This window comes from Oncorhynchus kisutch, linkage group LG1, assembly GCF_002021735.2.
Source record: "Oncorhynchus kisutch isolate 150728-3 linkage group LG1, Okis_V2, whole genome shotgun sequence".
NCBI classification, from domain to species: domain Eukaryota; kingdom Metazoa; phylum Chordata; class Actinopteri; order Salmoniformes; family Salmonidae; genus Oncorhynchus; species Oncorhynchus kisutch.
Window position 1 is genome coordinate 62446325 of NC_034174.2, and position 15216 is coordinate 62461540.

The window sequence follows — 15216 nt, forward strand, 5'->3', positions numbered from 1 at the left end:
ATATATATATTCTGTGTACAAAACATTAAGAACACATTAAGAAGGTATCCACAGGGTGTTCCACAGGGATGCTGGCCCATGTTGACTCCAATGCTTCCCACAGTTGTGTCAAGCTGGCTGGATGTCCTTTGGGTGTTGGGTTATTCTTGATACACATATAAAACTGTTGAGCATGAAAACCCAGCAGCATTGCAGTTCTTGACACACTCAAACCGGTGTGCCTGGTACCTACTGCCATAACCTGTTCAAAGGCACATACATGTTTTGTTTTGACCAGTCACCCTCTGAGTGGCACACATACACAATCCATGTCTCAAGGCTTAACCATCCTTTAAATCGGTCTCCTCCCCTTCATCTTCACCGATTGAAGTGACATCAATAAAGGATCATAGCTTTAACCTGGATTCACCTGGTCAGTCGGTCATGGAAAGAGCAGGTGTTCCTAATGTTTTGTATACAGTAAAGCGATAGGCTTTCATATACACAATTCAATGCTCTATACAGAAAGACAGTTTTCAAATGAATGACTAAACTAAAGTGGTTGCAGACGTCAATGAAGTGTAGTAGGATGTAATGTTGGATGAAATGTTTTAGAAAGTAAATCCTCTTATGTATAGGTTTTGGCCAGTGATTCAGGACTACAGGTGTTTCCGGTGCCTCACACACACCTGAACTTTGTCTTTACAGTACTCTTATAGTAGGTCCTCTTAACATAACTTTTTCAGCAATGTCCCTCTGACAGTTTCATCCTTCAGGCAAGAGGGAAGTTGAGGTGGTGTGAGCTTTTTCTTTACTTGAGAATGATAAAAGCCCTGTGTTCTCCAATGAACCTAACACCATTTAGACTCTCTAAAAGGAAGTGACACCACAATTAAATTCATTTCAAGCCTCTCACAGTTCCTAATTCCCCAGTTCAATAGTCAACTCCGGTTTATGTACACACACACACACACACACACTTGCTCATTTACATATTAACTAGATTAAACTGAGTGTCACCGCCCCACCTGTATTTGGCAGGACTGTAGTAGTTGTCATGCTCGTTCATAACTGGTATTGTGTAGTATTAAGCACTCAAATGAAGAGTGACAACCGTATTTAGCAATAGTACAGGGCCTTGTGTATTCGTGCAAAATTATCTATCAGGAGATGTCAAATTGAAAAAGCATCATCATCATCATCATCATGTCCGCTCCTGGGACTGTCCAAGGAAATCATTAGTGCTTAGGTGCCAGCTGCATTGAGATGTTTGCGTTATCCATGTTGTTCAGGTGCCAAAAAGATGCATAAGATTTGAACGCTGTCACATTTGGCATACTAATCGGAGTGAAAGCCATATGAGATTGGTGAGCTCTGAGTAACCACAACAACCACCGTTAGCAGATAAAGTGGAGGACACCATGGTAATGCAGTGGACCCCATCTAACATACACTAACACAGTGAAAGATGAGGAACGTGCTTGGGAGGCATAACCCTTGCTGCTTGCCTCTAAATATAAGGCAGACTCAAAACACAAAAGAATGACTACAGGCTGGTATAATTGGGTTAACTGGAAAGTCCATTTCTTTATTGGCTGTCGTAAACATGGACCGATGCCATAATTACTAGAACTCAGTCTGACTTATTTATAACTGCTAATTGAATGTCTTTAAGTCCCAAATGGCACCCTATTCCCTACACAGTGCACTACTTTTGACCAGAGCCCCATGGGCCTAGTCAAATGTAGTGCACTATATAGGAAATAGGATGTCATTTGGGAGGCAACCAGGGATTTAAGCGGGGAGTCTGCAGTCATGCTTTCATCAGCGAGCACTTTCAAGCCTAAACTATCACACGCCCCTGCCCTAGTCCTTAATCAAAGCCCACTCCTTATTAAAGTGTTACAAAACAAATCCATCTTGAACTCTGGTGAACTTCCAAATAAAACCGACGTTGAGTTCTAGATGTGTGACCTGTAGCTGTCTGTTGTCTAATCCACATCCAGTTTAATGCAATTGTCAAATGGGACCTCCAGGTCACATGTAAGGCTGCCACCTCCAGACTGAGGCGTTTGGCTAGGGTGCTGGGTTTCTCTTCGGGTTACGGAGTTGACGAAGACTGGATTTCAAATCCGACTTTGGTTACTTAGTTGACGGCGAGAGGGTGTGAATGTACACCAGAAGACTAGTAGGGTAGAGGGACTACAGGTCAGCTCAGCTCACAGCAGATGAGTAAACCACAAAATCTTCCCGACCAGTTGGTCTCGTCACCGCCCCTTGTGACCACAATCATCATGCCAACACAACCGCATTAAAGTTGCCCCAAGATAAGGTGTGAAATCATCCTCCTATCACTTTACAAGGAGGGTGTGTCCTTATGTACATGGGTGTATCTGTCCTCTCAGACCCAGTCAGCTCCCTGTCAAAATGGTGGTGTCACGCAAAGGGTGTGTATGAATCAACTTCCCCCACTTCATCAAAGCCTTGAGTGTCATTCTCTCCCCTGTCAGGAAGCCAGCCACCCCTCCTTACTTCAGAGGCAACAGTGCCAGTCCGTGCAAGTCGGCTTGGTTGTCAAACAGTAATGCTATAGCTACTGTCCAGACTTTGAACAGGAAGAATCGTAGAGGAAAAGATACTGAGGAGACTTATGGTTCTTGGAGTGCGGACGACACAAAAATAAGTGGGGGGTCCTTTAACTTTGGTTTATTCATTACAAAGACAACATGAAAAGCAGGCTTTGATACATTTTTGTTACAGTTTAATATTTTTTATAAACACCTGATCCAAAGTGTGGGTTGATATCCCATTCTGCAAATGGGGGTAACAAGATGACATGGACCTTTCATTAGAGCTGGGCGATATGGACAAATCACGATAAATTGACTGAATTATCACAATAACGACAAACTGAATACATTGATAACATGAATGTGCACCAGTTACTTCTTTTGTATTACCCTTAAAACTACTACTTTGAATGTTGTAGCTATCGATTATCTAGTTAGAAATAGTGTATTAGCAGACTTACTGATTTTCTTTAAACTACGCATTCCTCTAGTAAAGGCTACTTATCGTTAATATCAATATCAGTAAAATGTTAGAGAATCATTTTTGGTTTATCGTCCCAGCTCTAACCTTTATTGTACAAATTCATCTTTATGACATCACTATGGATGAATAAATGTTCATTTTTTCTCTTCTATGATCACTGACAGTTCAAAGGACCAGATACTTTCCATCATTTTGCTTTTCAACAATCAAAAGTCTTTCCAATCAATACAAAATAAGTGAGACAAGAAAATATGGATATTTAAGACATTGGGCCAATTGGGACAGCATGTGGGTCTGTCCAGGAGGGTGCAACCATACAACATATTCAGATCATTATTTTGCATGTACAACAGATAGGCTTGTCTGTCATGTAGAATAGAAAATCTTGTAAGTTCTATTTCTACTTGCAATGTTGTGAATGTCTCACCTCACTGAACAGCCTACACCCCTGGCCTGTGCCCAGTACGGAAAGTTCAGACCAGGTCAGGCAGCCGGAATGTTGAGGGGCTAGAAATAGTGTGGGAAGAAGCAGTTCCTTTGGGAACAACGATATCGTACAAGTTGTCTGCCCAACATTAAGCAAGGGGATGTTAGGTTTACTAGGCTTAAACTGAAATATCAATGTATCACTGTCTGGAATGGCAACAGGTATGTACAAAATGGACATTGCACTAATTGTAAATCAAGCATAACAGTACTGTATGTTCTGTACGTGAAAAGAAGTCTTCCATCCCGGCTACAAAACAAAACAGCAGGTTCTCTCTAGCATTGATCGAACAATATCCCATTTGTTAGACTCAACAGATAGGACTTACTGTAAGAAATGAGCTAGCCAGTGTGTCCAGTAAATAAGGTATAAAGATACATCTATAATGCATAGTTTTCCTGTCTGCTACCTGGCAGGCTAATGTTTTCTGTCAAAGTCATAGAATGAAAAGAAATGACAGGAAAAGACTGGAAACCACTTATTGTTTTTATAGAACGGGGACGTTTCTCTCCCATTTCACACAGAAATGTAGACCCTAGCTGCGGTGTACGATGGCGTGGATGCCCTCCTGGATCTCTGCCATCTTCTTCAACACCTGGTTCACCTTCGCCTCGTCAAACTCCAGACACACAAAGTCTGAATCCTGGAAGGAAAACGAGAACGGAGACGAGGGAAAGGAGTGGGGGAAGGAAGGAAGGAAGGCAAAGGGAAAATAGGGACAGTATATTAAGACCAAGACAGCAGGCAGAGCCTACTTCATGGATGATGGGTTGAGGGATGTAGCTCAACTGACGAGACATCAGAAACATTGTGATAACAGGAACCTTTACTCACATCAAGTCCTATTTTAAGGTCCAAGCTCTCAGCCACATAAAGCAGGAGCAAGGGTCAGATTAGGAAACTCCTATAAACATCCACTGTATGACATCATAGAGCTGAAAGAACTAGACTTTGTTATGAAGTGGTGCTATAGATGGAACCTGAGATCTAAGCCAGTTTGACAACCGTTGAGCCTTTTAAAAGCATATTTCAACACTGTACTACAGGAAGAGTTGTGTTTGAAAATGGGGTCAGAAAAGAGAAGCCTAGAACCAGGATGTGGTCCAGACACATTTAGTTAGGACCAAACACTTGTTCCTTCTCTTTCCAACGGACAACAAACTAAAAAGGACTAATGGAAATAAAACACATTTCTTTTTATGACTGTTTATAAAGGATGCTTATTCAAGAAAGTTATTTTTAATGTGTTACCAAGAAACTAATACAGTGGACAATGATTTCAGAAGACTGTTGTAAGTGGTGCGTGCGGTAGATGACCTAGGAGGTACAGCTAGTGTTAATTACTGACACAAATAAAAGGCAACAGTTGGCCTAAATATAGCGACACTTTGCCTGTAGCACAGTCATTTGAGTTTTCCCCATTTATAGCAGGGTCCCTAGAAACTCACTTTCATTCTCTCATGTCTCTGAGGCATTTCAAAAATAGCCTCCAATATCACTAGTGAGAATGTGACCTTTAACCAGCGTGCCATCAAAAGAGAGATGACGACAGGAACAGGGGATGAAGGACAAATGCGGGAAAAGGAGGAGAAGACCTAAAAAAAAAAACAACAGCTGACTGTCCAAGGACATCCATACCCCTTGAAGAGCTACTTTTGAGTCTTAACATGTTGTTTTGTGGCATCATGTTTAACTCATAAGGGTCACAGATATGACTAGAATATGGAAGCTGATCCCAGAACAGTGAAGTAAAGCCAGGAGAGCAACTATAGCACCTGCTTTTAAAAGAAAAAAATCCACCCCAAAAACTACATTTTGGTATGTTTCACTAGCCCATGGTTGATATAGTCCCAAAATGGGTTGTATGTCAGCAATCAAGTTTTCAAAATTATAACTTGCATCATAACGGCTGTATTTCAGTATTTTGAAAGTTAAACACCTTGAAATGTTGATTGCTGGCACGCAAAACATTTTGGGATACTTGAGTCAGAGTATATTTTCAAATGAGTCGCAGCGTACACAGACCATGTGCAGATCGTGTGATTGGCCGATCTACTCATCAATTTCTATGATATGTAGCGTCTTCATTACATGCCACTGAAAAATGAATGAACGTCCCTGGGTGGCCACAATAGGACACAAGACCTTCCATCTGTCCATGTCTTTGTTAGTCTGTTTGTTCCCGAGAGTGCACATCACTACACAAGGGCCCTATCACCTCTCTTAAAAGAACGGTTGCCTGGTTACTGGCTACCGCTGCCTTATTTCTTTCCGCAGTCATTTGTTTGTTTGAAGCACAGGGTTTGAAGCGTGTCTGTTGCCTGGGACAATTCAGTGTTAATTTCGGTTGGCGAGAGAGAGGACGCTCTTGAAGCTATCTGTCCACCTCGTATAACTCAGCTTAATGGAATGCTACTCGCATTGTTCAACTGTCACTAAACTCTATAAAACACAAACATTGTGGCTTAGTGAGTAGGACTTGATAAGTCAAGTTAAGATGCAGTTACTCTGTGTAATCTCCTTGCATAGACTGAAAGGACAAAGCCCTGAACACCTATAATCATTTACTTTTATTATACTGCAAAACAATTACTGTACAAGTGCTCCTCATTAGCCTTAATACAGACTCCCGAGTGTTGCAGCGGTCTAAGGCACTGCATCTCAGTGCAAGAGGCTTCACTACAGTCCCTGTTTTGAATCCAGACTGAATCACATCCGGCCATGATTGGGAGTCCCATGGGGTGGCACACAATTAGCCCAGCATTGTCCAGGTTTGGCTAGGGTAGGTCTTCAATGTAAATAAGAATTTGTTCTTAACTGACTTGCCTAGTTAAATAAGAAATTGAAAAGAAAAAAAGACCATTCATTTACTGTTTAGCCTACTAAATGGTCAACTAAGTACCATATGAGGCACACCTCAATCCTAATCTTCCTCTTCTGACACTGAGGGGCAGTGTTTTTACAGCTAATGCCGGTTTGCCCGAGGCTGATGCCGTGCAGGTGTTTGTACACATGCATATACACACACGCAGTCAAATAAATGCATACAACACACACACACATTCATGTAATAGTGCCAGACATAAACAAACATATACAGTTGGCATTGCTGTTATGATTTTAGTTGTCCTTGATGTCCTTAGTTTTTTAGTTTTTTCATTGTTGTTTGCTGTTTTCTTCTGTCTTTTTCCTCTTTAATTCATTTTCTAGGTTGTTGGTGCATTGGAGGTTTTCTTGGGGGTGGGGAATGGAATGAATGGGGGGGGGGGGGGGGGGGTCTCGAATGGTTCAGAGACAGCTGTTGGGGATCTGTGGGGGGGAATCTTGGAGGGTTCGGGTGCATGTTTTTTTTGGCCTGGTGGGAGATCTGTCAACGTGCCCTTGCGCAGGGCATTAACCCTGGATGTGTGTGTCACTCGGAATGGGAGTCAGGTGGATGACTGGTGTGGTGTAGTTGTTGAGCAGCTTCACTGCAAGTATTTCGTATGTTTTGGATATTCAGTCAAAAAAATTAAAACTTCCTCTCCTCTGAGGTGAAAAAAGGTAGTAATTCACCATAGTGACAGCAACTTAATTTATGAATAACTCCTCTCATACAACAGCACTGTAGAGACTTCAACTAAGTGGTGTCTTGTCTTCAAGGGCGTGCTGCTCTGCTGGCCTCATTCTCAGTACCAGGGGAGTGGCAGACAAGAGATCTGAGGGAAATGGGAGCCCCAGCAGCAGGGGCGCCGTATGGGGGGGATGGGGGGAATAGTGGCGCCTGTGACTGAAAATTAGAACTTGAGGTTAATATTTTTTTTGTACATATCATTAATATAATATTTCTTTTACAATGTACTAATAAAACGGTTTCTTTTTCTTTTCTTGTTTTTGGCAAAAAAGTAAACATCCGGAGAGCCTCCGTATTGCACAACCCCCCCATATATTTACATCTAATGGTTCGGTCCTGCCCCCAAAACAGGCGCGAACGGTACTTGCTAGCAGTGAGTGAGGAGTACCGGTGGAGCATCAGGTCTCAGCTTCCTATAGACAAATCAGGCTTCCAAAAACGAAAGGAAAGAAAGACAGGAGAGAGAAAATAAAGGACGACAGTATGTCAACCAATTTTTCACAAAGGAAGGTGGGTGTAGTCTGTGAGTGGTGGGAATTAACCTGTTAGCTTAGTCCGTAGCCTACTTTTTGCTCCCCTACCATTAGTTACTTAATATCTAAACAGAACATTTCCGAGTGTTTACATTTCGTTCCTCTTTCAGCCTACATTTAAATCAATGCAATACCAAATCAGTTGTCCCAGCCCCTGCCTGGTGCCAGGCTCAGATGCAGCATCAGACTCAGCAGGCCTGTCAAACCCATCCCCCTGAACCAGCCCTACTCCCAAATGAAGAAGGACGTGAGCAGCATTGTGTTGAATAATTGCAGGTACTGCTAGGCATTGAGGACAGGAATGTGATTGTCCAGTCAGGAAAAATCTCACTTGACACAGAGGCAGCCAAAATCAGAGCCTTTAAAGGAAGAGATCCAGGCTCATATATATTTATTTATTTAACTAGGCTAGTCAGTTAAGAACAAATAATTGCATCGTTAATCGCAAGTCAGTTAAGAACACATTTTTATTTACAATGATGGCTGAAAGACAGATTTTTACCTTGTCAGCTCAGGGATTTGATCTCGCAACCTTTCTGTTACTGGCCCAACGTTCTAACCAGTAGGCTACCTGCTGATGGGAGTCTCTCCTGTCTGAGGCAACACTGATTGCTACGCAAATGGATGTTGCACCTCAATTTAGCAAGAAACACAGCCGCCAGAGGAAAAGGAAGAGATTCCATGATGAGACAGCTCAGGACAGTGCAGCAATGGTGTTTCAGAACACTGTTTTTTGTTTTTTTACTACCATGGACATCACCATAAGTGACTTGGACACTAGGTTTCACACCACTGCAAAAAATGTAGAATAATTTTCTGCTGTTCTGAAAGTTGGGCAGATTAGTGAGGATAAAGTCCCTTCTGTGTGCCAATCACTGATCATGAAGCACCACCATCAGGCCTTTTCATTTCCATTTTGTTTTCCCATTTCCACTTCTACAGCTGCTTATTTTCTAGTTGGTATGTATACTTGGTTCAAAAATCTGCTGCTGACTTTATTATTTTGTTTGTTATATCATTCTATAGATAATGTAGAGGTTAATGTATATTTAAGTTATTTATTTTAAGGCATTCATTAATGTTAAAATAATTTTCCATTCAATAATCTTACCATTAAAATGACATTTAGACTGTAAAAGATGGCCTTAAGCACATTTCCTATAGAGGGTATCAGTCTTGCATCAAATAGTGAATTCCACTGTATGCAGAATGTTGCATGCATGTCTGCACAGTGTTATATTTTCACAGCACACTGTCAGTAAATATTGGACTACAAGAGAGTTGCAAGGCTGCAAAGGTAGAATTATTTAAATCTTTGAGTGGGTTGATTGGGTTCTGGAGGTGTGTGGTTACAGCAATTGCGCAGGGTTGGTGTGGCCTGTGGTGGTGGGGCCCAAAGTGATATCTTTTCATGGGACCCAAAATCCCTGCCCAGCACTGCCATTGGCAATGAAGCAGGCCAGCCCCAACTGCCTCAGACACCGGAGCGACTGCTGACACCAGTTGCACCGGCAACCGATCACCTGTACATGTTCTCAATGGGCTTGACCGCACAGTGACCCACATCCACACAGTGCCACATGCCCGTTCGGGCTGGACATGACAAAAAACACAGGTAACCAGGGCTGTATATTCATTAGTGCACAACGTAGCAAATGTTTTGCAACAAAAACAAGCATTTCTTATTGGAAGAATTCAGGTAGGTCCTGTTTGGTTACTAGTGAAGATATTACTGATACTGTAATTGAATGATAAGTGTTTATCCTGGTTGGTTAAGTAAACTACCGTTCAAAAGTTTGGGGTCACTTAGAAATGTCCTTGTTTTTGAAAGAAAAGCAAAAAAAAATGTCCATTAAAATAACATCAAATTGATCAGAAATACAGTGTAGATGTTTGTTGTAAATGACTATTGTAGCTGGAAATTGCAGATTTTTTTATGGAATATCCATAGGCGTACAGAGGACTGTAATAGCATCGAATAGTCCCCGAGATATGCAACTGTTCAGGGAAGTCAGGAACCAATACACACAGTCAGTCAGGAAAGCAAAGGCCAGCTTTTTCAAGCAGAAATTTATATCCTGTAGCTCTAACCCCAAAAAGCTCTGGAACACTAAAGTCCATGGAGAACAAGAGCACCTCCTCCCAGCTGCCCACTGCACTTAGGCTAGGTAACACGGTCACCACCGATAAATCCGTGATAATCGAAAACTTCAACAAGCATTTCTCAACGGCTGGCCATGCCCCCCCCCCCCCCCAGCTACCCCTTTACCCAAATCCAGATAGCAGATGTTCTGAAAGAGCTGCAAAACCTTGACAATCTGGACCCTCTATTTCTGAAACTGTCCTCCGCCATTGTCGCAACCCCTATTACCAGCCTGTTCAACCTCTCCTTCGTATCATCTGAGATCCCCAAGGATTGGAAAGCTGCCGCGGTCATCCCCCTCTTCAAAGGGGGAGACACCCTGGACCCAAACTGTTACAGACCTATATCCATCCTGCCCTGCCTATCTAAGGTCTTCGAAAGCCAAGTCAACAAACAGATCACTGACCATCTCGAATCCCACTACCTTCTCCGCTGTGCAATCCGGTTTCCGAGCCGGTCACGGGTGCACCTCAGCCACGCTCAAGGTACTAAACAATATCATAACCGCCATCGATAAAAGACAGTACTGTGCAGCAGTCTTCATCGACCTGGCCAAGGCTTTCGACTCTGTCAATCACCACATTCTTATCGGCAGACTCAATAGCCTTGGTTTTTCTAATGACTGCCTTGCCTGGTTCACCAACTACTTTGCAGACAGAGTTCAGTGTGTCAAATCGGAGGGCATGTTGTCCGGTCCTCTGGCAGTCTATGGGGGTACCACAGGGTTCAATTCTCGGTCCGACTCTTTTCTCTGTATATATCAATGATGTTGCTCTTGCTTTGGGCGATTCCCTGATCCACCTCTACGCAGACGACACCATTCTGTATACTTCTGGCCCTTCCTTAGACACTGTGCTATCTAACCTCCAAACAAGCTTCAATGCCATACAGCACTCCTTCCCGTGGCCTCCAAATGCTCTTAAACGCTAGTAAAACCAAATGCATGCTTTTCAACCGTTCGCTGCCTGCACCCGCATGCCCGACTAGCATCACCACCCTGGATGGTTCCGACCTAGAATATGTGGACATCTATAAGTACCTAGGTGTCTGGCTAGACTGCAAACTCTCCCTCCAGACTCATATCAACTCACATCTCCAAAACAAAATCAAATCTAGAGTCGTCTTTCTATTTCGCAACAAAGCCTCCTTCACTCACGCCGGCAAACTTACCCTTGTAAAACTGACTATCCTACCGATCCTCGACTTCGGCGATGTCATCTACAAAATAGCTTCCAATACTCTACTTAGCAAACTGGATGCAGTTTATCACAGTGCCATCCGTTTTGTTACTAAAGCACCTTATACCACCCACCACTGTGACCTGTATGCTCTAGTCGGCTGGCCCTCGCTACATGTTCGCCGCCAGACCCACTGGCTCCAGGTCATCTACAAGTCTATGCTAAGTAAAGCTCCGCCTTATCTCAGTTCACTGGTCACTATGGCAACACCCATCCATAGCACGCGCTCCAGCAGGTGTAGCTCACTGATCATCCCTAAAGCCAAAACCTAATTTGGCCGCCTTTCCTTCCAGTTCTCTGCTGCCTGCGACTGGAACAAATTGCAAAAATCTCTGAAGTTGGAGACTTATCTCCCTCACCAACTTTAAACATCTGCTATCTGAGCAGCTAACCGATCGCTGCAGCTGTACATAGTCCATCGGTATATAGCCCACCCAATTTACCTAACTCATCTCCATACGTTTTTTATTTTATTTACTTTTCTGCTCTTTTGCACACCAGTATCTCTACCTGCACATGATCATCTGATCATTTCACTCCAGTGTTAATCTGCTAAATTGTAAATATTCACTCCTATGGCCTATTTATTGCCTACCTCCTCATGCCTTTTGCACACAATCTATATAGATAATTTTTTTGTTTCTACTGTTATTGACTTGTTTATTGTTTACTCCATGTGTAACTCTGTGTTGTTGTCTGTTCACACTGCTATGCTTTATCTTAGCCAGGTCACAGTTGCAAATGAGAACTTGTTTTCAACTAGCCTACCTGGTTAAATAAAAGGTGAAATAAAATTAAATACATTTTTTTTTAAAAATCAGCAACCATCCCTCCTGTGTTCCAATGGCACGTTGTTAGCTAATCCAAGTTCAGAATTTTAAAAGGCTAATTGATCATTAGAAAACCCTTTTGCAATTATGTTAGCACAGCTGAAAACGGTTGTGCTGATTAAACAAACAAAACTGGCCTTCTTTAGACTAGTTGAGTATCTGGAGCATCAGCATTTTTGGGTTCGATTACAGGCTCAAAATGACTAGAAACAAGAACTTTCTTCTGAAACTTGTCAGTCTATTCTTGTTCTGAGAAATTAAGGCTAGTCCATGCGAGGCCCCGGTGCACAACTGAGCAAGAGGACAAGTACATTAGAGTGTCTAGTTTGAGAAACAGCCCCCTGAAAAAGTCCTCACCTGGCAGCTTCATTAAATAGTACTCACAAAACACCAGTCTCAACATCAACCGTGAAGAGGCGACTCTGGGACGCTGGCCTTCTAGGTAGAGTCCCTCTGTCCAGTGTCTGTTCTTTTGCCCATCTTAAACTATTATTTTTATTGGCCAGTCAGATATGGCTTTTTCTTTGCAACTCTGCCTAGAAGGCAAGCATCCCGGAGTCACCTCTTCACTGTTTTTTAAAATGTATTTAACCTTTATTTAACCAGGTAGGCAGTTGAGAACAAGTTCTCATTTACAACTGCGGCCTGGCCAAGATAAAGCAAAGCAGTGCGACAAAAACAACAGATTTACAAACAAACGTACAGTCAATAACACAACAGAAAAATCTATGTACAGTGTGTGCAAATGTAGAATAGTATGGAGGTAAGGCAATTAATAGGCCATAAAGGCAAAATAATTACAATTTAACATTAACAATGGAGTGATAGATGTGCAGATGCTATGCAAGTAGAGATATTGGGTTGCAAAAAAGCAAGAGGATAAATAACAATATGGGGATGAGGTAGTTGGGTGTGCTATTTACATATTGGCTGTGTACAGGCACAGTAATCGGTAAGCTGCTCTGACAGCTAATGCTTGAAGTTAGTGAGGGATATATAAGGCTATAGTGATTTTTGCAATTCGTTCCAGTCATTGGCAGCAGAGAACTGTAAGGAAAGACGGCCAAAGTAAGTGTTGGCTTTGGGGATGACCAGTGAAATATACCTGCTGGAGCGCATGCTACGGGTGCGTGTTGCTATGGTAACCAGTGAGCTGAGATAAGGCGGGGCTTTACATACCAAAGACTTATAGATGACCTGGAGCCAGTGGGTTTGGCGACAAATATGTAGTGAGGGCCAGCCAACGAGAGCATACAGATCGCAGTGGTGGGTAGTATATGGCGCTTTGGTGACAAAATGGATGGCACTGTGATAGACTACATCCAGCTTGCTGAGTAGTGTTGGGGCTATTTTGTAAATGACATCGCCGAAGTCAAGGATTGGTAGGATAGTCAGTTTTACGAGGGTATGTTTGGCAGCATGAGTGAAGGAGGCTTTGTTGCGAAATAGGAAGCCGATTCTAGATCTGATTTTGGATTGGAGATGCTTAATGTGAGTCTGGAAGGAGAGTTTACAGTCTAACCAGACACCTAGGTATTTGTAGTTGTCCACATATTCTAAGTCAGAACTGTCCAGAGTAGTGATGCTAGTCGGGCGGGTGCGGGAAACAAATCGGTTGAAGAGCATGCATTAAGTTTTACTAGCATTTAAAAGCAGTTGGAGGCCACAGAAGGAGTGTGGAAAGGCATTGTGTTGTAAGCGCGTTTGGAGGTTTATTAACACAGTGTCCAAAGAAGGGCCAGACGTATACAGAATGGTGTCGTCTGCGTAGAGGTGGATCAGAGAATCACCAGCAGCAAGAGCGACATCATTGATATATATACAGAGAAAAGAGTCGGCCCGAGAATTGAACACTGTGGTACCCCCATAGAGACTGCCAGAGGTCCGGACAACATGCCCTCCGATTTGACACACTGAACTCTCAGTGTCTGAGAAGTAGTTGGTGAACCAGGCGAGGCAGTCATTTGAGAAACCAAGGCTATTGAGTCTGCCGATAAGAATGCAGTGAATGACAAAGTCGAAAGCCTTGGCCAGGTTGATGAAGACAGCTGCACAGTACTGTCTTTTATCGATGGCGGTTATGATATCGTTTAGGACCTTGATCGGGGCTGAGGTGCGCCCATGACCAGCTTGGAAACCAGATTGCATAGTGGAGAAGGTACGGTGGGATTCGAAATGGTCGGTGATCTGTTTGTTAACTTGGATTTTGAAGATTTTAGAAAGGCAGGGCATGATGGATAAAGGTCTATAACAGTTTGGGTCTAGAGTGTCTCCCCCTTTGAAGAGGGGGATGACCATGGCAGCTTTCCAATCTTTGGGGATCTCAGACGATACGAAAGAGGTTGAACAGGCTAGTAATAGGGATTGCAACCATTTCGGTGGATAATTTTAGAAAGAGAGGGTCCAGATTGTCTAGCCCAGCTGATTTGTAGGGATCGAAATTTTGCAGCTCTTTCAGAACATCAGCTGTCTGGATTTGGGTGAAGGAGAAGCAGGGGGGCTTGGGCAAGTTGCTGCCGGGGTAGGTTCTTATTGAAATTATTGATTATCATAGATTATCGGTGGTGACAGTGTTTCCTAGCCTCAGTGCAGTGGGCAGCTGGGAGGAGGTGCTCTTATTGTCCATGGACTTTACAGTGTCCCAAAACTTTTTTGAATTAGTGCTACTGGATGCGAATTTCTGTTTGAAAAAGCTAGCCTTAGCTTTTCTAACTAACTGGGTATATTGGTTCCTGACTTCCCTGAAAAGTTGCATATTGCGGGGGCTATTCGATGCTAATGAAGAACGCCACAGGATGTTTTTGTACTGGTCAAGGGCAGTCAAGTCTGGGGTGAACCAAGGGCTGTATCTGTTCTTAGTTCTACATTTTTTTAATGGGGCATGCTTATTTAAGATGGCGTGGGAAGCACTTAAAGAGAAACCAGGTGTCCTCCACTGACGGGATGAGGTCAATATCCTTCCAGGATACCCGGGCCAGGTCGATAAGAAAGGCCTGCTCGCTGAAGTGTTTTAGGGAGCGTGTGACAATGATGAGGGGTGGTCATTTGACCGCGGACCCATTACACACGCAGGCAATGATCGCTGAGATCCTGGTTGAAGACAGCAGAGGTGCATTTAGAGGGCAAGTTGGTCAGGATGATGTCTAAGAGGGTGCCCATGATTACAGATTTAGGGTTGTACCTGGTAGGTTCCTTAATAATTTGTGAGAGATTGAGGGAATCTAGCTTAGATCCCAGTTTAGGTCACATGACAGTACGAACCGTGAAGATATGTGAATTGACCTCTACATCACCAGAGGAACAGAGGGGGAGTAGGATAAGGGTACGGCTATAAGAACT

The 15216-nt window shown here is 43.1% G+C and overlaps 1 protein-coding gene across 1 annotated transcript in view; it reads right to left on the reverse strand.

Moving 5' to 3' along the window:
- Window positions 1-2669: 2669 nt before the first annotated feature.
- LOC109889672 (COMM domain-containing protein 1-like) overlaps window positions 2670-15216 on the reverse strand; it is a 30160-nt gene continuing 17613 nt past the window's right edge. Inside the window, exon 3 of the mRNA XM_020481273.2 lies at window positions 2670-4163. Within this exon, the coding sequence (XP_020336862.2) occupies window positions 4056-4163 (108 nt within the window). The 3' untranslated portion in view covers window positions 2670-4055. The remainder of the gene's footprint in view (window positions 4164-15216) is intronic.